This window comes from Emericellopsis cladophorae, assembly GCF_022114955.1.
Source record: "Emericellopsis cladophorae strain MUM 19.33 chromosome Unknown NODE_51_length_166314_cov_118_033994, whole genome shotgun sequence".
Classification (NCBI taxonomy): Eukaryota; Fungi; Ascomycota; class Sordariomycetes; order Hypocreales; family Bionectriaceae; genus Emericellopsis; species Emericellopsis cladophorae.
In genome coordinates, this window is record NW_026250976.1 from 95,139 (window position 1) to 115,932 (window position 20,794).

General features: G+C 54.0%; 7 protein-coding genes across 7 annotated transcripts; 3 read left to right on the forward strand and 4 right to left on the reverse strand.

Moving 5' to 3' along the window:
• Positions 1-225: 225 nt before the first annotated feature.
• Positions 226-2,307, reverse strand: J7T54_000325 (uncharacterized protein; the record flags this gene model as incomplete). Its single annotated transcript, XM_051508917.1, has 2 exons — positions 226-1,406; positions 1,461-2,307. 2 exons carry the CDS (start codon positions 2,305-2,307, stop codon positions 226-228), a joined length of 2,028 nt encoding a protein of 675 aa, XP_051360035.1.
• Positions 2,308-3,255: 948 nt separating this feature from the next.
• On the forward strand, positions 3,256-4,419 carry J7T54_000326 (uncharacterized protein; the record flags this gene model as incomplete). The annotated part of the gene is made up of 1 exon (XM_051508920.1): positions 3,256-4,419. The coding sequence occupies one exon, from the start codon at positions 3,256-3,258 to the stop codon at positions 4,417-4,419; it is 1,164 nt and encodes a 387-aa protein (XP_051360036.1).
• A 156-nt stretch (positions 4,420-4,575) lies between these two features.
• J7T54_000327 (nucleolar protein 4) lies at positions 4,576-6,843 on the reverse strand (the record flags this gene model as incomplete). Its single annotated transcript, XM_051508921.1, has 1 exon — positions 4,576-6,843. The coding sequence occupies one exon, from the start codon at positions 6,841-6,843 to the stop codon at positions 4,576-4,578; it is 2,268 nt and encodes a 755-aa protein (XP_051360037.1).
• A 383-nt stretch (positions 6,844-7,226) lies between these two features.
• On the forward strand, positions 7,227-10,346 carry J7T54_000328 (Condensin complex subunit-like protein; the record flags this gene model as incomplete). Its single annotated transcript, XM_051508922.1, has 3 exons — positions 7,227-9,209; positions 9,360-9,885; positions 9,934-10,346. The coding sequence occupies 3 exons, from the start codon at positions 7,227-7,229 to the stop codon at positions 10,344-10,346; spliced, it is 2,922 nt and encodes a 973-aa protein (XP_051360038.1).
• A 168-nt stretch (positions 10,347-10,514) lies between these two features.
• J7T54_000329 (sulfatase) lies at positions 10,515-13,389 on the reverse strand (the record flags this gene model as incomplete). Its single annotated transcript, XM_051508923.1, has 7 exons — positions 10,515-11,086; positions 11,135-11,586; positions 11,634-12,521; positions 12,572-12,699; positions 12,747-13,038; positions 13,090-13,134; positions 13,184-13,389. The coding sequence occupies 7 exons, from the start codon at positions 13,387-13,389 to the stop codon at positions 10,515-10,517; spliced, it is 2,583 nt and encodes an 860-aa protein (XP_051360039.1).
• Positions 13,390-13,825: 436 nt separating this feature from the next.
• Positions 13,826-14,299, reverse strand: J7T54_000330 (uncharacterized protein; the record flags this gene model as incomplete). The annotated part of the gene is made up of 3 exons (XM_051508924.1): positions 13,826-13,971; positions 14,025-14,078; positions 14,131-14,299. The coding sequence occupies 3 exons, from the start codon at positions 14,297-14,299 to the stop codon at positions 13,826-13,828; spliced, it is 369 nt and encodes a 122-aa protein (XP_051360040.1).
• A 967-nt stretch (positions 14,300-15,266) lies between these two features.
• J7T54_000331 (Transport protein particle (TRAPP) component) lies at positions 15,267-17,239 on the forward strand (the record flags this gene model as incomplete). Its single annotated transcript, XM_051508925.1, has 6 exons — positions 15,267-15,516; positions 15,655-15,954; positions 16,008-16,318; positions 16,371-16,476; positions 16,527-16,563; positions 16,798-17,239. 6 exons carry the CDS (start codon positions 15,267-15,269, stop codon positions 17,237-17,239), a joined length of 1,446 nt encoding a protein of 481 aa, XP_051360041.1.
• Positions 17,240-20,794: the final 3,555 nt, after the last annotated feature.

Genomic DNA, 20,794 nt, shown 5'->3' on the forward strand with positions numbered 1-20,794 from the left:
AATACCCATCGATACGTAGGCCCTGCGCACCCCATCCTTCAAAGTGCCACGAGGGCGACTCGCTGTGCATGAGTTGGGTGACGAAAGACAGGGAACAAACTCCGTGCGTCACATCCAGACCAAAAAAAAGGCCACCAAGACACTCCGCAACTCCATACGTATAACCGCTCGAGACAAGGCGTTGATCCGCTTTCTATTACAATTCGTGAGCTTGTCCTCTTCCGATCAGCTCGACGGGCCTGGCCGAGTTGATCCATGGTCGTGATCGACGTCCAATTCCTCACTCCGGCTCTTGCGTTTCGGCCTGAACATGTCTCCCAGCGCATCGCTTAGGCTGCGCGATCTCATGCGCCCGGTATGCTCTTCGTCGTCGACTGTGTCGCGAAACGGCTCATCTTGGTCATGGAACACAGGCGCGAGGTTGTCCTCGGAGACAGGCCCGTCTTCGTTGAAAAAGAGGCTGGCGCGTATCCGTGAGCGCAGGTGCCGCATCGACGACTGCGTCGCGAGGGCTCTCTTGTCGCCACGCAAGAATCCATCTTTCATCACCGTCGTGACTGTCGATGACAGCGGCGATGGCGATATGAATGTCCCAGACCGACGGTGCTGATAGGGATGTGCTCGGTCCTGGGGTGTCGTGGGCCGTTCTGAGCAGCCTGGTGGTGCTAGCCCATCGCGCATCGGCGTCGTGGGAGTAGACATGACCGCTGAGCCCCTCATCAGCACGTCGGCAGACATGGTCCTAATGCCTCTGCCGGGCGGTTTTAAGGGTGAAGGGCCATCCCAAGGGTTGTGCTCCAGTGAGCTGTTGTCCACTTCAGGCGTCTCTGGTATGCTGCCTGGAGTAGGGTAGCAAACGGAGGCAGCATCGTGATCAATGTCGGGTGCTTGTGATCTGTTGCCCTCTGGAAACACAACGCGCGAGTGTTTACTAGATCGCCGACTCTGTGCTACCGATGGTCTGCGGGGCGTGTCTTCGTACGGCTGGTGGCTGTCATGGCGGTCAAGGCCGATAGTCTCTTCCACGCTCGTGGTGTCTGACAGTGCATCCTCCTCCTCGTCACCCTCACGTTGTTGTCGCCCACTCGTAATGAGAAACACGCCAAAGAACGTGAGAAGACAGCCGCCGACAAACTTGCCCGCCTGCTCTGCGTTGGTCTTTTCAAAGTCGCGATAGAGAATGGCGCTTCCGAGGATGACACATAGGGTAAACATGACGAACTGGATCGGTATCACCTGCGTCGACTCGAAGCGTTGCAGGGCCTTGTTGACGTAGCGGATCTGCATGATAGCTGTCCCAAGCAGGATCAAAACCAGGACATATGTGACAGGCGTCGTGAATGCACGCCACAACGTCGACGACAGCATGGAAGAAACACCTTTCGTAGATAGCGCCGTATAGCCACCTATAAATCGTCAACATTCTGGATCGACTTGGGTGGGAAAGTGCAGTAACTCACCGAAAAGGCCAACCAGTCCTAGATCGATAAGGATAGTTTGACGTCCATAGCGAGGGCTTGCCCACATCAAGACAATGATTAGGGATACTGTTACTCCCAGGTAGATTTCGAATGCCAGAGTGGTAATGGCGCCCCAGACATCGTGAGGATTCAGCTTGGTCTCCTCTGTCTTCGCACTGAGCACCACGGTCACAACGCCTCCAACCGCCACGACTACGCCCCAAAAGTCCCTCTGCCGGAACCGCTCCTGGAACATGAGAGGCGCAATGAGACAGTTTGATATGAGAGCGACGACACCGAGAGGCGAAACGATCGAGGCAGGTGCGAAGCCATATGCCAGAAAGTTGCCCATTTCCCCCAGTGTAATCAGGACCTGCCCCAACCACCAGTAGGGCGACTTCAAATAAGACGACGCGGCCTTGGCCTGTCGCTCGGCTTCTGCCTCATCCTCGTCGTCGTTCCCTTCTTCTACGGTCGTGGTGCCCGAATTGTACGAATGTGTGAGCGGTTCCGTCTCGCGACTATCGTGTGGTGGTTCGTCGTCGTGAGGTATTGTAGCCCCATTTCCGCCGCCGGTAGTGTTCCCGTTCGTGCCATAGCCGAAGGCGCCATAGTTCGAAGGCTGCCCTGAATGCGTTTGCTTGGTGGCTGCCCGAGCTCGCTTGCGTATTGAGATCCTTTCCTTGTGCAGGCGCGTATGTGCATAACGCTGTACATTGAGTGCGAGGGCGATGAGGACGTTTCCCACAATAGCTGTGACTATGCCGATAAGCGAGGACCAGTTCTGGAGTTCATGACCACCGCCATGTCCTCTGTCGCTGTCGCCTGGGTGCGGCGTCGCCGTCATTGCGGCGGTTGGTGTAGGTATGTCGAGGAAACGAGACGAGGACCATGGTAGCTCATTTGCAGGGCTGAGAAGCTTCATGTCTGTGTCCGCTGTCCTGCACAGTCAGAGAGGTTGGGTGTCAGCCGGCCCCTCGACGTCGCGATGGCGCTGACGTTGCGCGAGCGCTGCCTGCCTGGTTGGCAGTGCCGAAGCTTGTCAAGTCCCGATATCCGAGACACCGTGCTTAACGCCTGGCTGAATGATGCCAAAAGAATGGCCTGCGTGAACGAGGATAAGAAGACCCTTCTCTCCCAGCTTCGTAATTACAGCCCAGCGCGGATGACGGCTTGGCGGCCCTTGGGGTCATTTCACAGTGGCCCGAGCCACGTCCGCTCTGACGACCCCAGCCACACCCGAAGCTAATGCGCCACAACCGCGCGACGTAGGCAGCCAACACGACCAGTCTTTGGGCACTTCGCCATGTCTTGTATCCGTAAGTTGGACGGATTGCCTGAACGGTACTTTGATAGTCTCTAGGCTTATTGGATGCAACATTCTTCCTGCGATTGTGGAAGAGTTCGAGTTGAGACACATCATGCTCTACCATGTAGATAATACAGTAGGCTCTTAGAAGGGACGAATCGAGCAAAGGTCAAACCGGAATACATGGGGCGATGGATATCAATGATCATGAACACCAGGAATAAGTAGAACTCGCAATGTAGCCTAGCCGCCTATGTGGTCACAGTGATGTATTAGTGGAGCCAGATGGACGCATAATCCAATGAGAACGCATGTTTTCTAGCATGAAGCCACTCAGCTGAAGGTGCCTATAATCCCAAGGTCGTGAACTTTGTGACGTCTGGTCTCTTGATATTCCTGTTTCTAAAACGCATATTATCGACAGCCTGTTTCTCTTCATCGGTCACTCAACCGACAGCATCAGAATCATCATCGCCTTACTGCACCATGCAGCCTCACGGTCTGGCTAGTCTTCTCTTCTCGAGCTATAGCCCATATGCGCTCCAGCATCTCCCGCAACCTACCCCAAATGACCTACCTTCCGGATGTGATGGCAACGCTTTTGGATTCCAGGACGCATTCGAGGATCTGTTGGCGGTGAGCAATGGCCAGCCCTTGCCTGACATCAACCGACGGTACCAGCAAAAGCTGGCCCTCCGGGAAATGTTCCCGTCAGGCGAGCCCATGGGCTATTGGCATAGTCGACTTGCTGCAGCTGGCCTGTTGAGTGGCTATCAGGCCTCGCGTAACCTTGACCAGTTCACCAAGTCGGACTTTGAAGCTTTGCACAGTGAGCTCAGATCGAAAGCCAATGAAATTTGGGGTCGCCGTATGCGACGTCAAGCTATTCAGGAGATGATCGAGGATGATACGCATGGAGGCCCTCTGCGTGGGGATAGAACCTGGGCAGCGACGGAACGTCTACAGTCGCAGAGGCAACACGATGCAGCGCGTGAAATGCACGGGCATAGCAACAACACTCACAAGGCTCAACAAGAAGCTTCCACTGCGGATTCAAAGCCACTGCCTGAAACCGAGCTGGAACTATCTGAAGCCCTTCAAGGCCTTGCTGAATCAGGACAGCGAACATGGGATGCGTTTGCAAAGTCTTTCGTGAAGCCCTTGCCTCATATCCTTGAGGCATTGTTGGGTCTTGATGGAAAGGCTGTCGACGATGCATCGCGCGTGGGCACCCAGCTTGAGGAAGAATTTGCAAAAGCCGAAAAGGCATTCCGCGATATCGCACGGCAGCTGGGGTCCCATATGCCCACCCCTGAACAGCAGCAGCGCATGGACGCCACGAGGCGGGTGTCACTGGATGACTTGCAAGCCCAGACTGAACGAGAGCAGCCATCGCAAGCCCCGCCAGCACATGAACACATCACTGGGCAGTGGAACACCAGGATTGAAGAGTCAGAAGATAGGCATTGCGACCAATATGGCTATATCCATTCCAATGTCATCCGCAAAGAAGTTGACCAGGACGGGATGGAGGTGGGACGGACCGAAACATACGCCATGTATCCGGCCCCTGACCGTGTGTCGTTCCCGAGTGATGAACGCGCGACATCTCAGAAGACGCAAGACAAGACAGGGTGGTTTTGGAAATAAGTGAAGTTTGGTGGAATGCTCTCTAGTGCAAATTGTCGGTTACTGGTCAAACAGAGTTCAGTTATATACTCTCTACTCTAAAAATGCGAAATGTGGTTATCAACATCAACGCTGCGCCATCGCAACTGGCCTTTTTGTACAACGCATGAATGTCCTCTAGCCAGCTCTAGCCTTGGCCTTCTTCTTGCGCATCAACCTCGTACGCGCAATGAGCTTCTGCTTCATGTCCGATGTCCCTTCCGCAGGCGCCGCTTTCTCCGATCCATGGTCAGCACCGTCCTCGGGTTTCTTGGCCTTGGCGCCCTTGTTCATATTGCCCTTTTTGCCTTTACCTCGATTTCCGCGGGCACTCTTATTATCCTTCAGAATCTTGGCGGTCTTCTTGTCGTCGTCCTCAGTAGACGCCTTGGTGGAAGACTCCTTGTCCTTTGCCCTTTGTGCACCCTGCGCGCCACTTGCCTCGACAGCCTTCCTCCTCTGCACGACCTGTGCGTTCTCAATGGCAAACTCAACAATCAAGCGCTGCTTCCGACCGTTTTCACCTTCGAGCTGCATGCCGTTCAGGTAGCGCAAGCCCATGAGTGCCCAATGGTGGTTCGTGTACTCAATGAAGCCGTAGCCGCGGCTCTTTCCGGCGCCGCTCTTCTCCTCGACTTTGGAGCCTTGGTTACTTTCAAAAATGATCTTGGCCTGCCTCACAATGCCTTTGCCCTTGGCTCTGCGCTCATGTTCCTTTTCCTTGGCGTCCTTGCCGTCGCGGGCGTTCTCCTCTTTGGAAAGGGGCTGGCGCTTGCCTTCTTTCACTTCCTTTGCAAAGCCTACAATAGCCTTGCGCGCCAGCTCTTTGAGGTCCTTCGAATCAATATTGCGGGGAATGTTGCGCAGAGCGAGACGCGTCAGACTCAAGTGCAGGCTAGGGTTCTTTTGGACCAGCTTCTTCCTCTGTCCAGCGCTAGCCTCACGCATCTGCAGCTCTTGTTGGCTCAGCAACTTGAACAGGCCGGATCGAGGTGTGATGGCGCCCTCTTGTAAAAGGTACAACCTGCGCTTGTCCTTCAAGTGACGCTGCGCAAGAGAGCTGTCGGCCAGATTGGCAGCTTGCTCCCGGTTGACAGCTTGCGCTACTTGCAACAAACGGCCGTCAAGCGTGTATTGACCATCGGGATCCGCGTTCTCGTCCTGCAGGATCGAATGCTTTGATTTGGCGGCTGCTACCGACTGCTGCGGTCGGGGAGCATTCTTCACGCAGGACTTGGCGTCTTCTTCGTTGAAGAAACAGACAAATCCCGTGCCGGCAGGTTTGTCGGTGGCTTTGTCGTATACCACGCGGGCGTACCGCACAGCGCCAAAGTGGTTGAAGAACTCTTTGACCTGGTCGTCGGTCGCTGTAAAGGGCAGGTTGCGAATGAAGAGAGTCGAGGCGTTGTCTGTTGTTCTCTGAGGTTTGGCACCGATCTCGTCGTTTTCTGCTTCGGCTGCTTCGGCTGCTTCCTCATCTTCGTCGTCCTCGTCTTCCTCATCTTCCATATTCACCATGTGGTTCTTCAAGAAGTTCTTCATATCGTCGTCTAGTTCCTTTTCCTTGGATTTGGCAGGTGCACTATCCTCTGCGACATTATCGTCATCCTCTTCATCGGAGCTGCCAGAGGAAGAGGTGTCGTCGTCGTTGTCATCGACCGCAGTTTTGGTGCTCTTCTCTTGCTCCTCAGTCCAGGTCTTCTTGTCGACTGCCCAATCCACAGCAATAGGTCTTCCGTCGATGTCCTTGCCGTTGAGTGTTTCCAATGCCTTCTCTGCGTTCCTCCTGCCACGTAGCGTAACGAAACCGAATCCCTTCAGCTTGCCTTTGTTTTGGGGCAAGTCTGCATATCGCACCTTTCCGAAACTTAAGAACAGTTTCTCAAGCTGTTCTTTTGTCTTGATGGTCCACGGCAGGTTGCGCACAATCAGTTTTGTGGCTTGGGGCGCATCGGGTCTGCCGGGCTTGGGTTTCGGCGCCTGGGGCTCTTCACCCTTCCCGCCACGAGTTCGAGGCTCGGCAATGTCTATTCTCAAATGGCGACCTTCCCAAACTTTCTTGTCTAGGGCAACCTTCGCCTGCTGGGCATCTTCGGCGTCGGCGAAGGTCACGAAACCATATCCTCTGGATTGCTTGGTCGCCTGGTCTACAACAACAGTAGCATGCTTCACAGGGAAGTACTCGGAGAAGAAGTCTGTAAGAGTTTCGTTTGTAGCGTCCGGGGGCAGCGATCGAACGAAGATGGACCGGCGCTCCTCGACTCTTGGCTTCTTCGATTTGGGACGAGATTCGGTCTTGAGACGGCCGTCGGCAATCTGCTGTGCGATTTTGGCTTCAGCGGCGGCGTCAATGCCCTCTTCCACCTCAGACAAAGGCCTCTTTGTGCCGGACGTTTGGGTCGCCATGATGGGAACAAATATCGAGGCCGAAGTGGTGTACTGCCTTCCAATTTCTTGTGATTCTGAGGCCACGCTCGGTGCCACTTGACATGGCCGCCCGTCTAAGGAAAAAAAAGTTGGGCAGATTGGTACCAGGTAGATAAGAGACGGACGTGGAGCTTATCGCACGTGATAGAGGGGGGTTGCTAGCTGCCGCCTGGACCCCAGCGCTAGTCCATATCTGGCACCTTGTTGACGAGGGACAATCGCGTCGGTCGCGCGACGAATCCAAACACAAGGTCGATACACCATCACCATCCGAGAAACGCAGCGATATCAGTACCATACCAAGAAACGATCGACGTATCAGCATGATTTAGCGACCTGTGTTTTCAAAAGCACACATTATCATGCCTGCGCGGACAACTGCGCGCCCAAGGCGTGCCCCTGGCACCTCGAGGCCGAGCGGGAGAGGGTCTGGCGCATCGGCGAGCGCAGAGCCCACTGATACACCGGATAACCCTCTACGACAGCGAATATGCTCCATATTTGGCGACGCACAGAAGACTACGGCTACTCATCGAAAATTGGCTGTCAATCTGCGCAAGATTCACGAGGCATGCTGCTACGAGCCGACCACTGGTAAAGCCAGCCAGGGGGAGGGGTTTGACGAGGCAACATTCAACAAGGAGTTTGTGCGCTGCGTTCTGAAAGCGATGCCTGTGAAGAAGACGGAAAGTGCAGGAGAGAAGATCATCAAGTTCGCTGGCTTCTTCCTTCGGCATGCGAGCGACAAAGATTACGAGATCCTGGGAGATCAAGGGGCAGACGACAGTATTTTGCCCGAGACGCCAGGCACTCGCCTCGCAGCGGAGGTGTTGGAGGCCGTCCTCCCTTTAATGACTGCGAAAGACAAATTTGTGCGCTTCAGGGCGACACAGCTCGTTTCATTCACCGTCAACTCCCTCGAAGCGATCGACGACGACCTATTCCAAAAACTGCGGTACGGACTGCTCAAAAGAATCCGCGACAAGGAGGCCATGGTCCGTTCTCAGGCGGTTCTGGGCCTTGGTCGACTTGCTGGCAACCATACAGAGGGTGGCAACGACTCAGATGACAGTGACGATGACCAAGGTGGCTTGCTGGAGAAGTTGCTCGATGTGTTAAAGAACGATCCGGCTGCAGACGTCCGCAAGTCCTTACTCGTAACACTGCCCATCACACAAGCCACCCTGCCTTTGCTGCTGGAAAGGGCAAGAGATCAGGATCCTGCCACTAGGCGCACTGTCTACTCGCGCTTATTGCCTTCGCTCGGTGACTTCCGGCACCTATCGCTCTCGATGCGCGAGAAGCTCTTGCGGTGGGGCTTGCGTGACAGAGACGAGAATGTTCGAAAAGCCGCTGGTCGCCTGTTTCGCGAACGGTGGATCGAAGACTGCGCCGGTGTACCGGCCGAAGGCGATCAACAAGCCGACGCTGGTCCCAATTTTGACGGTTTGTTGGAGCTTCTTGAGCGTATTGATGTGATCCACTCAGGGGTCGAGAACGGCGTCGCGCTCGAGGCCATGAAGGGGTTCTGGGAAGGCCGTCCCGATTATCGCGAAAACGTGGAACTGGACAACACGTTCTGGGAAACACTGTCCGCCGAGTCGGCTTTCATGGCTCGCAGCTACAATGACTTTTGCCGCAACGAAGGCAATGGCAAGTACGAGCGCCTTATAGACGAGAAACTTCCGGAAGTGACCAGGCTTGCATTCTATCTCGAGCGCTACCTCCAGGTACTTGCTGAAGCAATCAAGCGAGTAAACCAGCAAGAAGGCGACGAAGATGAAGAAGAGGACACAACCGAACAGGAGTTTATTGTCGAACAATTACTGCACATTGCGATGACTTGCGACTACTCGGACGAGGTGGGCCGGCGGAAAATGTTCACCTTGATGCGATCCTCGTTGTCGAACCCGGACATGCCAGATGAGGTCACCAAGCTTACCATCGAGGTGCTGCAAGGGATCTGCTCCCCCGATGCAGCTGGTGAGCGAGAGTTTTGCAGTATCGTTCTGGAGGCTGTCACCGACGTACACGATACTATCATGGACGAGCCAGCCGAAGACGAGGGTGAAAGCTTTCACTCTGCAAGATCCGAGATCAGCTCGGAGAGTGGCCCAGCGAAGACCAACAAGCGCGAGGGCAAGCCCGAGCTCAGCGAGGAAGAAGCTCGCGACAAGGCGGTCAAGGAGATTTTGGTCAACATGAAGTGCCTGCACATTGTGCAATGCATGCTCACGCATGTTGCTGGAAATCTTCAAGACAATACCGATTTGGTCGCCATGTTGAATAACCTGGTTGTGCCTGCGGTCCGAAGCCATGAAGCACCAGTTCGCGAAAGAGGACTTGTGTGTCTTGGTCTATGTGCTCTACTAGATCGATCCTTGGCCGAGGAAAACTTGGGCCTCTTTATTCATTTCTTCAGCAAGGGCCACCCTGCGTTGCAAATGACAGCTTTGCATATCTTGACTGACATCCTGAACGTCCACGGTTCACAGCTCCTGACGTCAACACCAGGCCTTCTCAAAGTCTATCTCAAGGCTGTCAAGGGCAACGCCAAATCTGCAGAGGTGCAGGCAGCGGCAACGGTGGCAGCCACAAAGCTCCTCTTGGGTCGCGTGGTCAGCGATCTTGAAGCAAGCCATGACTTGCTCAAGTCGTTGGTTGTGGCCTACTTTGATCCAGCTTCAGCTCATAACCAGACTGTCAGACAGGCGCTGAACTATTTCTTACCTGTATTCTGCTACTCAAGGCCTGATAATCAGGATCTCATGCGCTCGGTAGCTCTCGAGTCGCTACACGCACTCCTCAATGTCCGAGAGAACTTTGAGGACGATGACGTGGACGTGGACGAGGACATGGTCAGCTTGAGCACGATTGGCGCATGCCTTGTGGACTGGACGGATCCCAGAAAGTGCTACACGCCGATCCTAATTCCAGATGCGGACAAGAGAAATGTCAACGGCGACGTGCATTTGGAGCTTGCCATGGACATTTTGGAAAGACTGAATTCGAACATTAGCAGTAAGTCAAAATGGTTGGCTGGTGGAGCTTATGCTAACATCTATGCAGAGGAGGAGAAGAAGCTCGTTGCTTCTTTGCTGGGTAAACTTTACATCTCACCTGGTTCGTCCCCGGATCGCCTCCGCGAGACATACACCGAGGTGTCATGCGCCGTGGAAGACGGTATCCTCACGGATGCCACCAGCCGAAACGCACTGTATAAAGTCCACGTCAGCTTAGGCAAGATCGTCAATGGGCTAGACGAAAGCAAAGCTGCGCCAACAGATCTCCGTGCTAGTGTCAGGAGCAGCACCGCGCCAACTGAGAGGCAAGATACAGAGGATCGCTCAGGTCTTGAGTCAACGAGCATACCAGAAGAAGAGGAGGTTGCCGACGAGACTGCTGCGCTGAAGAAAGAGGAAGACATGAGCTTGGACGACGAGGGTGTGACCGAGGCAGGTAACGATACGCAAGCATCGTAGCACTGCCTCAGATGTAGCTGAAATAATAACGATACGAGGAACGGGCTGGCTCTACCCGGTCTTAGTACAAGCGAAATGCAAGTAATTATCACCGTGGCATCAACGTGAATACCCCATGGTTTTATATCGATTTTGTTGTAGAATCTAATGCTATACATGGTGGTCGTCTCAACCACTCTTGCATGTCCCAAGCCAGAAGAGCACACTCCCTAACGCAACGTTGATGACGAGGTGTTGCCCTAGGCTCCACGCCATACAGTACAAATACTTCGGGGAAAAGACAGTCCAGATAAACAGGTGCGTCCTTAATGCGGTACACGCTGCCATGACAAAAGCCACGCTTATCGTGGTGAACAGCGTGGCGAGCATGATGTGCTTCAGGAGAACGTCCCGCTCGCCTCGACGAGAGCGCTCGGCCAGGAGCGTGTTGGTCCCGGTAGTCCAAAACACAGGACCTGCCCAGTTGCTCAAAAACGTGAGCACACCAACGGCCCCAACGTTGAAACCGTCAATGCCGTTGTAGGCGCTCGACAAATCAACGGAAGAGACAGCGTTGGTCCCGCCATAGGCAAAGAATGTGACGAACTGGAGCAGGAGGCATGTGATCGTGATGTGATGTCCCGACATGTGCAGCGACTGAAGATGCTGCAGGAGGAAGGCCGAAAGTAGCAAAATCGGGATGTTCGTGGCTCGCGACTGCGTCATGGCCAACATGGCATAGAGCGAGTGAAACAACTGAGCTGATTTGATTAGCAATGTACCACACTGAGGAGCGTGGCAGCGCTTACCTGAGTATCTGGCACCTCTCGGGTTGCCCACGAGGCTCTGATACACGCCAAGCAGTGCGCCGACCCCGAGAAGGGCGAAAGTGAAACGTGCGTTGGCTGGCAAGGATGCTTCATAGATGGACCGTACTAGATTTGCCATGCCTATGTCCAGCTCAGGAGCATCCTCAGCTGTGAACCTAAGTTTAAAGGCGAGGGCGGAGAACATGGTGGCAACAGCAAAGGTAGCTCGCGAAAAAGGTGGCAGGACGTCCAAGTTTTTGAAAATGCCCATGGCCGTGATACTATACATCGCTATCACTGGTACCCAGAGCAGCATGGGCTGGGGGACGATGAAGGTCTTGACAATATCTGGGGCGCCTGCGAATTTCTGGCCTGTCTGGTTCCAGGCGCGCAGCAGGCGTAGAGTGGTGAGTCCTGCAACTGGCCACACGAACGACCAGGTCTGATGTGATCTAAATCTCGTCAGTCCTGTTTATATGTGAGGGTTCATTGTGCAAACCTCCTGATCTCTCGTGAGCCAAGGTAAGCCAGCCACAGTGTCGATGCCCAGTACCAGAAGTGGTGTTCCTCCTCCACGAAACTACTGGCAAACATCATGAGACCATACGGCACAGTCACCAGTAGCATCGACAGAGGACCAGCCTTGCACGGCTGTTCAGGGGTGAAGTATACTGCTGACAGCGTGATACACGCTGCGGTGAGTGCCAGCCCTGTGCCAAGATAGAGCCTAAGCATGTTGTAGTTTGAGGCCATGCTACTCATCAAACCCTGAGCTTCTCGTAGCCACGCAATAGTGGAAGACACCCATGGGAGGCTTGCAAGTTCGCCCTTGGCTACCATGGCCGCTTGTGCATCGAGCCGTCGCCATTCGCAGGCCAGCGCGTTGACAGTTGTTCCTTCCAGCGCACAAGGGTCTATCGTGCTGTGCGTGTCGAAGAGTTCGGTGCCAAAGGTCGCTGTCACAATCTGCAGGATTTGTCTTGCGTTGCGCATGAGGATCTGGACATGATCTTCAGGGCTGGACCAAAAGGGTAGGAATTCCGGAATGAAAGCTCCAAGATTGTTTTTGGAGACAGGGACCCCCATCAGACCAGCGATGGTGGGAGCTATGTCCGACTGCTCAACTTCTCCGTAGTATGCAAACTCGACATGGGGCTCAGTCGGCGAGGCATGGCTCATGCCCAGACTTTCCATTCGGGGCGACATGAACAGAAGTGCAGGCGACGTCTCGCCAGGTGAAGAGGCGCCGTGGTTGCCAGCGTCATTCATTCCGTGATCTCCGCACACCACAAAGAGCGTTGACTTCAGATGATCCTCTGTTTCCATTGCCCCGTAGATGTCTCGAATGATGCCGTCCATTTCCCTCTGTTTTGGGACCATGTTGACGCTGCAGAGTTTAGTTCACGGAGTCTTTTGGCGTGATCAGTTTCAACGGACCTTCTCGGACCAGACTTGTGGCCAATGTGGTCAAGGCCGAGATAATGAAGCACCATCAACCCCCAGTCATCATTGTCGAGCTCAGCTGGGATGTTGCGGGTCACGTTGTGGTCGACCTCTGTAAAGTCCTTCCCTGAGTCAGACATGCGATATCAAGGAGTTACGTCAATCCTACCGCAACGAAGAAACTTGATGTGCCATCGGCTCTGTCAAAGGTATCCGGAAACAGTTTCAGCCATGTATCATCACCATACATGACGAGTTTTCCAATATCCTTGGACTTGAGCTGAGCGAGCCAGGTGTCCTGCGCAGCCAAGCTTGAAGACTTGTCCCCTTCATCGATGTTGAGGATGAGATCTACAAAGGAAGGGACCGAGCCAGTCGTGATAGACTTAAGTTTGGGCATCGTGACAGTTGGCGACCTAGCGTTTGCGGTGAAAGGTATGGCCTTGCCATCGCGAATGAGCCTTTAATCCATCAGCAGCAGCCCCTAGGAAGTGGCGATTGCGAAGACGTACTGTTGAGTGAATCGAAATCCAGAGTCTTCCGAGTAGACAAAGTCGCTGCCGGAGTCAGAGGGCTAGTATTCTTGGTTCATATGGGACCATCTACCTTCTCAGCGCATCGATCACCATGAAAACGATCTTGTCGAATGGGCCCTCGGGCGGCGGTCCGAACGCGAGATCCTCATATTGCGCAAGGCCTGGCAGGAAAGGCTTGTAAGGGAAGAATCCCGTCGCGAACACGATCAGGGACAATGTTATCAATGCATTCGCAATGGCTAGCAGAGCGCCGGTGAGCCAATTGTGATAACCCATGCTTGCGACGCAGCACATGGAGCGTATGCAATCTGGCCTCTGGGATGGGAGTTGCTCGCAGAGCAGGGGTGGTAGGCGAGAAAAGGACAGCCAGCGTGATGCCAACCTAACGAAGCCATCGAATAAAAATTCAGAGAGGTTACAAAACAGAAGGACCTTCAATCACGAAATTACTGAAGGGAGCCAGGACGCGACAAGGCGCGACGCAGGTCAAAAGGGTTCATTTTCCTTGGCGTTGATCTATTTCGTTGACACACAGTCCGACGCTGGCAGACATGCGCCACACGAGGCTGGTGGACGACATCTCTAGCACATGCACGCATTGTTGTACGATGTAGATTACACCGTGATAAGATGAGAACATTATGTTCGAGAAAACAGGGTATCGTAGCTTCGTGATGGGGAATTCGTACTGTAGGTAGTAGATGCCCGAGCCTTATTTGCTTGCCTTCTTCTTGTTCCCAACACGATCGGTGTACTTGGGGAAGACAATCTTGGACTTCTTTTGCCTCTTCTTTACGATGCCGCCACGCTTGCTCACGCGCGATGATGATGGCTTTGACGATGCCTCTACCTCCATTGCTGCTCGAGGGTTAGTGAGGCCCGCATTGCGCTCGAGGTGACAGTAGACTGACCATTCTCATTAATATCCTGAGCCTTGTCTGCTGAGGTCTTGTCCTCCGCCGCTTCTAGAGACGAGTCAGTCCGCTGGGCACATGTCAAGGACAGGGCGTGCAATACCCTCCACGTTCATGTCAACATCAGATGTCTCTGGCTTTGGCTGCTTGGCCAAGTCGAGCAGACGCTGGGATAGTCGCTCGGCGCGCGCAGACTCGACGGGGCCAAAGATTTCAGCCGCTTTGCGCTGGTTGTTGAACTTCTTTGCGCTGGATCTTGAGCTTCTCGCCATGATGGTGGTTGTAACGGATGTCTGATATTGGAGTGAACTAAGCGTTTCAACAGTGTGATCAGATGTGCTGACTGTCAGAATCCTCAGTGAATGTTGGTGGGGGATGAAGTGACGGGACTTTTCACACAAGAGACTTCACCACCTGCGTCTAGGCACGTTGAAAAAGCTGGTTGGACTGGACCCTGTGGCTGAGTTTCGTGGGCGAGTGCAGGTGCAACTGTAGGCTGCGCGTACGGGGTGAGCGCGGTGGATCCGGCTCAGTCCAGTTTTACCCAATGAGGTGCGGTGTTTGGCCCAGGGCAGCCTTAGACGACATGCCACCAGTGTCGACAGTTATAGGTGAAGGCTCCATCGTCGACGTCGTGGTCGAGAACGACTTCACCGTCGTAGTCGATGCTGGCTGGCGATTTCCCCCACGATATGACACTATGTTTCGGGCTTTCAAGAAACAAACTTACCTCAATACATAACACCAGCACCCCTGCGGCGTGAATGCTTCCGCCGTCTGGCCCTTCATCCGTCCTCGATTCACGTGGTGCTGCGAGCATCAAGCGTCACAATCTCTTCGAACCGCGCAACAAGGCGATAGTCCACATTTTTCTCGACGGCCAGCGGCACTTTTCTTACCTACAATCGAAAAACACTCGCCGACTTAAGCTCGTGGCATGCGCTTGGCTACACTTCCCTAGCGTGACTCTTTTCGCTGCTCGATATCCGGGGAGCGGTTGCTCGCGTGCGCGTGGCGTGGCGAGGACCTGCAACAGTTTACAAGCCACACCCGACCGTCATTCATTCAACGCCGGAAGAAAGGGGTAGACGTTACTAGGCCGAGATCTGTGACTTGCTCGCTGCGCAAGCGGCGCGCTGGAGCGAGGGCGGACGGCTAGTCAAGAACGATCGTACCTGCTGCAAACCCACCGCACTCGTCGAGCATCAGTGGTATAGGGCAGGAGCGATCCAGAGCATCATGTCCGGCTACATGTCATCCGGCGCATCGTACGGCGTGGGCGGCGGCTCGCAGCCGTCGGGCTTTCACAACTCGGCCAACGGTGGCTTTGCTACTGCGGCAACAAAAATAAGCCGCAAGGAGCTCGACGCCGTTCTGCGCCAAATCAAGAGCAGTGGCCTGTTCAACAAGCAGCTCCAGTTCATCTGTCAAGTAAATGGACTGAAAAGCAGTGGCGTCAAGGCTGACCTTCAGCGTCGGATATCAGATTGTAAGTACTTCTCACTCACCCCGTCCAGTCGCCTCACAATGCTCTCGTTATACACATCAGCCCTTGAGCCAAGGGCCGGCGGATGCTTGCCACTGTCTTCACTACCCGCCAGACAACTGACACAACTCCTTGCTGTAGTGGTTCAAGACGCATACAATCACCAAGACCTCCCGCGCTTTGAGCAAGTCCGAATGGGCGTTTTGAACGCGGCATCAAGTCCACAGAAGCCGACCATGGGACGTTCCCAGCCGAACAGCCATTTCCCACCCTCTGGCTCGAGCGCTGCACCAACCACCCCATACACGCAAGGCTATGGGCATGCATCCAGCGTGGCTGCTAACGGTGTAACGTACCCTCCGCCACGGGCTGGAATCGCCTTCCACCCGAGTCCGTTCTACTCCGTCGAAGCTCAAGTAGGCGATGTGATCACCTGCGAACGTAAGTCGACTCCTCAGCGCACCGATCATCTGGTCTCTAACAGTTGCGGCTAGCCATGGCGCACCATCGCCACAGCGTACACATGTATCTCCGGGTTAATGACAAGCCTTACATCCAACCTTGTGTGAGCGATCCGTCGTACAGGATCATGCTGTTCTGTGCTGGCGACAACGTCGGCGTGCAGCACGTCGCCTTTCCCCAGCAGTCGGAGATCAAGATCAATGGAGGCGACTTCAAGGCAAACCTGCGCGGTCTGAAGAACAAGCCAGGGTCTACTAGACCGGTTGACATCACGGGCGCGCTCCGCCTGAAGCAAAACAATTACCCGAATAAAGTTGAGCTCACCTATGCATTGACCCAAAAGGTTTGTCGCGCTCCCATCAAATGAACGCAACGCAATCGCTCATCAGACTCAGAAATTCTACGTGGTTGTTTACCTCTGCAAGGTCAACGCCGTCGATGACTTGGCGAAGAAGTTGGAGACACGCCAAAGGATACCCAAGGATTCGGTGATTGCAGAAAGTACGTTTAGGCAAAACCGAGACCCGAGCTTAGGCTAATTCGCGTCACAGTCAACAAGAAGAACGCCGATCCAGATGTCGTAGCAACGTCATCTGTGCTCAGTTTGAAATGTCCTTTGTCGTACATGAGACTACAGACACCTTGTCGCGGAACGCAATGCACACACATCCAGTGCTTTGACGCGACTTCATATTTGCAATTGCAGGAGCAAGGGCCCCAATGGAAATGTCCCATTTGCAACAAGCCCGTCACTTTTGAGCAAATGGCTGTTGACGAGTAAGTTCTATCAGTCACTAGGCAGCCAGTTCTAACACATATCAGATATGTCAAAGACATATTGGCAAGGACTTCAAGCTCCCAAGAGACAGTCACAATCAATCCAAATGGGCAATGGACCGCCAAATCGGGCGACCACGACCGGGGTAGATCTAATGGAAGCCACCTCGGGGATAGCGATGAGGTTGAGATCTCGGAGGTCAATTCCATCTCCCGACCTCGCATCGAGACTCCTCAGACAGCAACATCGTTACCCAGTTCCTCGCCGTCTGTGACAGGGCCCGGTCCAAGTCTTGGGGCCCGAGGAGTGGCAACCACAAGCTCGAAACGGCCAGCACCACAGGTTATCGACCTCACTCTATCCGATGACGACGAGGACGATGAGCCGGTGCAGCCTCCCACAAAGCGTCAGAACACGGCCGGCTTCCGACGATCGACCGAAAGCATGGGCTTCCTGAGCGAATCGCCGCGGCAAAACCCATTCTGAATCCGTATGGAGGTGAGTGGGTTCTTTGGAGCAGCCGGGACAGAGGCATCCGCCACTGCTATGGACGGGAGTTATAGAATTGTAGGATGGAAATGATCCTTGGTGCGCGAGTGATGGACATGGCTGATATTTCCTCCTACTTTATGCATTTGCGATTCTGCTCGGCAACGGCGTTACAAGGCATTGGTATGCGTATATTCGGTTGATTCGCGTTGTCAAGGCGGTTGGTGCAGCGAACCGCAGGTGCTTCATAGAAGTGCCTGCGGGCGCAGACACAAAATACACGCCTGAGGGATGACTGACGTAGAGCAGGGGCAAACCAGGCATCGACGACTTGTGAATAGTAAGCTTGAGTGCAAAACATATGAGACATGACCAATTCTGAGCGCCATGGATTCATGATGTGCGTTCCCATCCACGGGGGAAGGCTGTGCATGCAGGGCTGAGTCGAGTCAGTCGACCACGTCAAGATGTGATGGCAAGGAACCCTTGGCTACGCAGAGATACAGCTGCGCACATCTCGCAAACAAGGACCAAACGTGCAAGCAGGCAATGAAATCGAGAGGCACACCGCACTTGGTATGCTCGTCGGTGTGCTCGACAGTCGACGACGCCTTAACGCCACGAGTTCCATTTCGTTTCCTACCCATGATTCCCACAGGTCTGCTATATCCGGAAGTGACAGCTGCGCGGCATCTTCATCGGCACTCACCATCGTTTCCCGCCGCTTTTGCTCCTATCATCCTGCGAATGACACCGGCAGACACAGTACATCATCGGACAAGAGCATCAGGCACTAGATATTACTTACATCATTTCCACCGCGATTCCTTTTAAGCCAAGATGACGAGCAACGGGTTTACTACGAAGCTGCAATGACCAAGGCAGGAGACAAAGCGCCTCCTCTTCTCTTGTTGCCATCAACTAGGGCACGGCTTGCGGCAATGTCATCAAGATGAAACAATGCATACTAATAATCATGACCATAAGGCGATGCCAGAAGGGAATCAACTTGCAGGCTGGGTTGCATGGTTGGACGCGAGCCCAACGAATAAGCGGCATGGCTTAGGTTCCCAGCACCGCATAGGATCATAGCGGCATCAGCAAGGACAGCAGCAGCATCGGTGCCCGCAAATACCGGGGTGCACAGACGACGCAAGGACCTGTAAACAGGGGACCTTGGCCAAAAACTTTTTCCCCTAGAGTCGAGGCGGTAGGAGAAGGTGATCTGGAAGCGAAGCGTCTAACGTTAATTGACTATAAGATATGTAGCATCTTGTCAAGCTGGGGGGCTAACAACGAGGGCCCCCGCCCCTGGTCGAGTGAGACACGCTACCAGTGACCTTTGGGTGGGGAAACACGAGGACCGTCATTGGGGCGGTGCCTTGCAGGAAGGAGGCCTGACGCAGATAAGAGGTTGGACGTTGGAGGCTTCACGCTGGTTGACACTCGAGAGGGTGTGGGGTCTGGCAGCTGGCTAACTCAAGAGTAGACTGCTTGGGTGTGAGGGGAAACACCAACCCGATAATAAGTACAGGACAATGATCGATCAACAATGGCCTACGCGGTGGCTAAGACAAATTTGGGATTACGTACTGGACGCAAGCGGCGGAAGCGACAAGAGTTGTCTGGAAGACTAAGACGACTGGAGGCGCGAGCACAGTCCAGTCCAACTGAATTCGGGAGCAGCGCGCCAGGGGCAGACAAGTGTGTGTGCGGTCGGAGGTGAGCGCGGCGCTGCGCACTGGAACAAAACGGAGCTTTCTGCCGGGGATATGTGGCTGCTGCAGTCGGCAGTCACATGCATGCAGCATGCATGCATATACACGCGAGTGTGCGTGAAGCCAAGAACATGGTCAGCCTCGAACTTGGAGCAGATTCAGCAGAATGCCATCAAGTTCGAGGATCGACATTGCTTGCTGCCATGCCCTGTACAGTATAGGTAGTAATGTGGAGGAGGAGGCTCAGGTGTGGCAGCGATGACGACGCCTGGCTGGGTAACGTGCTGTTCTCTCCCGATTTCAAGTGCGAGCGCCATCACCAGGAGCACCCCTCCAAGAGATAGTCTTACAAGTACGTACGTAATCACAACTAATTATGGCCTCCCAATTGTGAGATGATGTCTGTAAGTGTGCTTTCACGACGGATGGATGGCTCGCAGCCTAGGGATCAAGTGAGGAGGAAGTAGTAGTTAGAGAGTCTCACGAGTGTCTTCCCGGGAGCTTAGTGGATTCGTAACCGAGTGCTGCCGATTGCCACTGCACGCGTCTTCTACAGAGCATTGCAACTAGGTACGTAATTACTATCCGGAATTGACAAGTGAAAGCCGCAACTACTCTCAAGTGACCGACAATTAAACTGACGGACGGATCGACATCTTGAGCAGTGAGCATCACCCCATCTACTGGGATCGGGTGATGAGGATCATCGTCATGGGGTTGTGGGTCCGTGGCCGCTGCGCGCGGCGGAGCGGCGTGCGGACTCGAGACAACGATGGATGGTCCGTGGAGCACGGCCCAGTACCCTGTGGATCTTTGCATCAGCAATATTCCGTCGTCTCATTGGTTGCTCTTTGCTGACTCATTTTTCCAAAGTCCCGCGTCGATGGAAACTGGCCCGACATGAGAGTCGAGACCTTCAGCTAAACAGCACACCCGGCCATGGGTAATTTTAGCACGCTCGTGAAATCTGTGCATTCAGTCGAACAGATGCCCACAGATTCGCAAACAAACAAGTCTCCGTTTCCTCACCGGTCTTCCACGCCGCACTAACGTTAAACAACCAACCGATGAACCAGGCCAACACTCCGTAATTAGGCTAGCCTTAGCCTGCTGAGCGGGCTGGCGCTTCCGCATACCACACTCGTGTCGCAATTATCATTTTGCTGTGTGCGTGCGACGTGCGTTCCTGGGAGAGCCGAGGAAAAACCACAACGGAATGTGGATCTCTGTATCGCCCGTGTCCGTCAATTATGGCGCATACGCGAAGAAGAGTCGAGGCCTGATGAGCGGTTTCCGCGACCGTATACCAATTTCACAGGTTTCTTTCTGTCACAGCTAATAGTACTGAATACTAGTGCACTGAGCAAGAGCGGTAAGTTGGGTACATGTGGCCACCCACAGGATTTCGAGTTATTAGCTCATGGACTCTGGCTGCGAGGCCATGTCGATTTCAGATACCATGTTGTATAGCCCAAAGGTCAACGCGTATGCGTTGTGCGCACATGAGCACGTTTCCGGTCACAGCGACCGCGAAGTGTAGTTTGACATCGCAGGGCATGACCTTGTTGTGCGCCCAATACTACATGTCTTCGACATGGCCTTCCCAACATCAGTACCTACGTACTGATAGTAGTCAGTGCCCTTGCATATCCAACAAGTACCATATGTAACATGTGTGATATCAACGGGCAGTGCGCCTTGATTTCATCGGACTTTTCCGTCTAACGCGCCAATCTTGATCCAGCCATCCACATATGGCAATGATATTGTATATACGTACGTACCAGCCTGCAGTGCATGAGTGCTGTCGCATATGGGCAAGGTAACTTGGGTG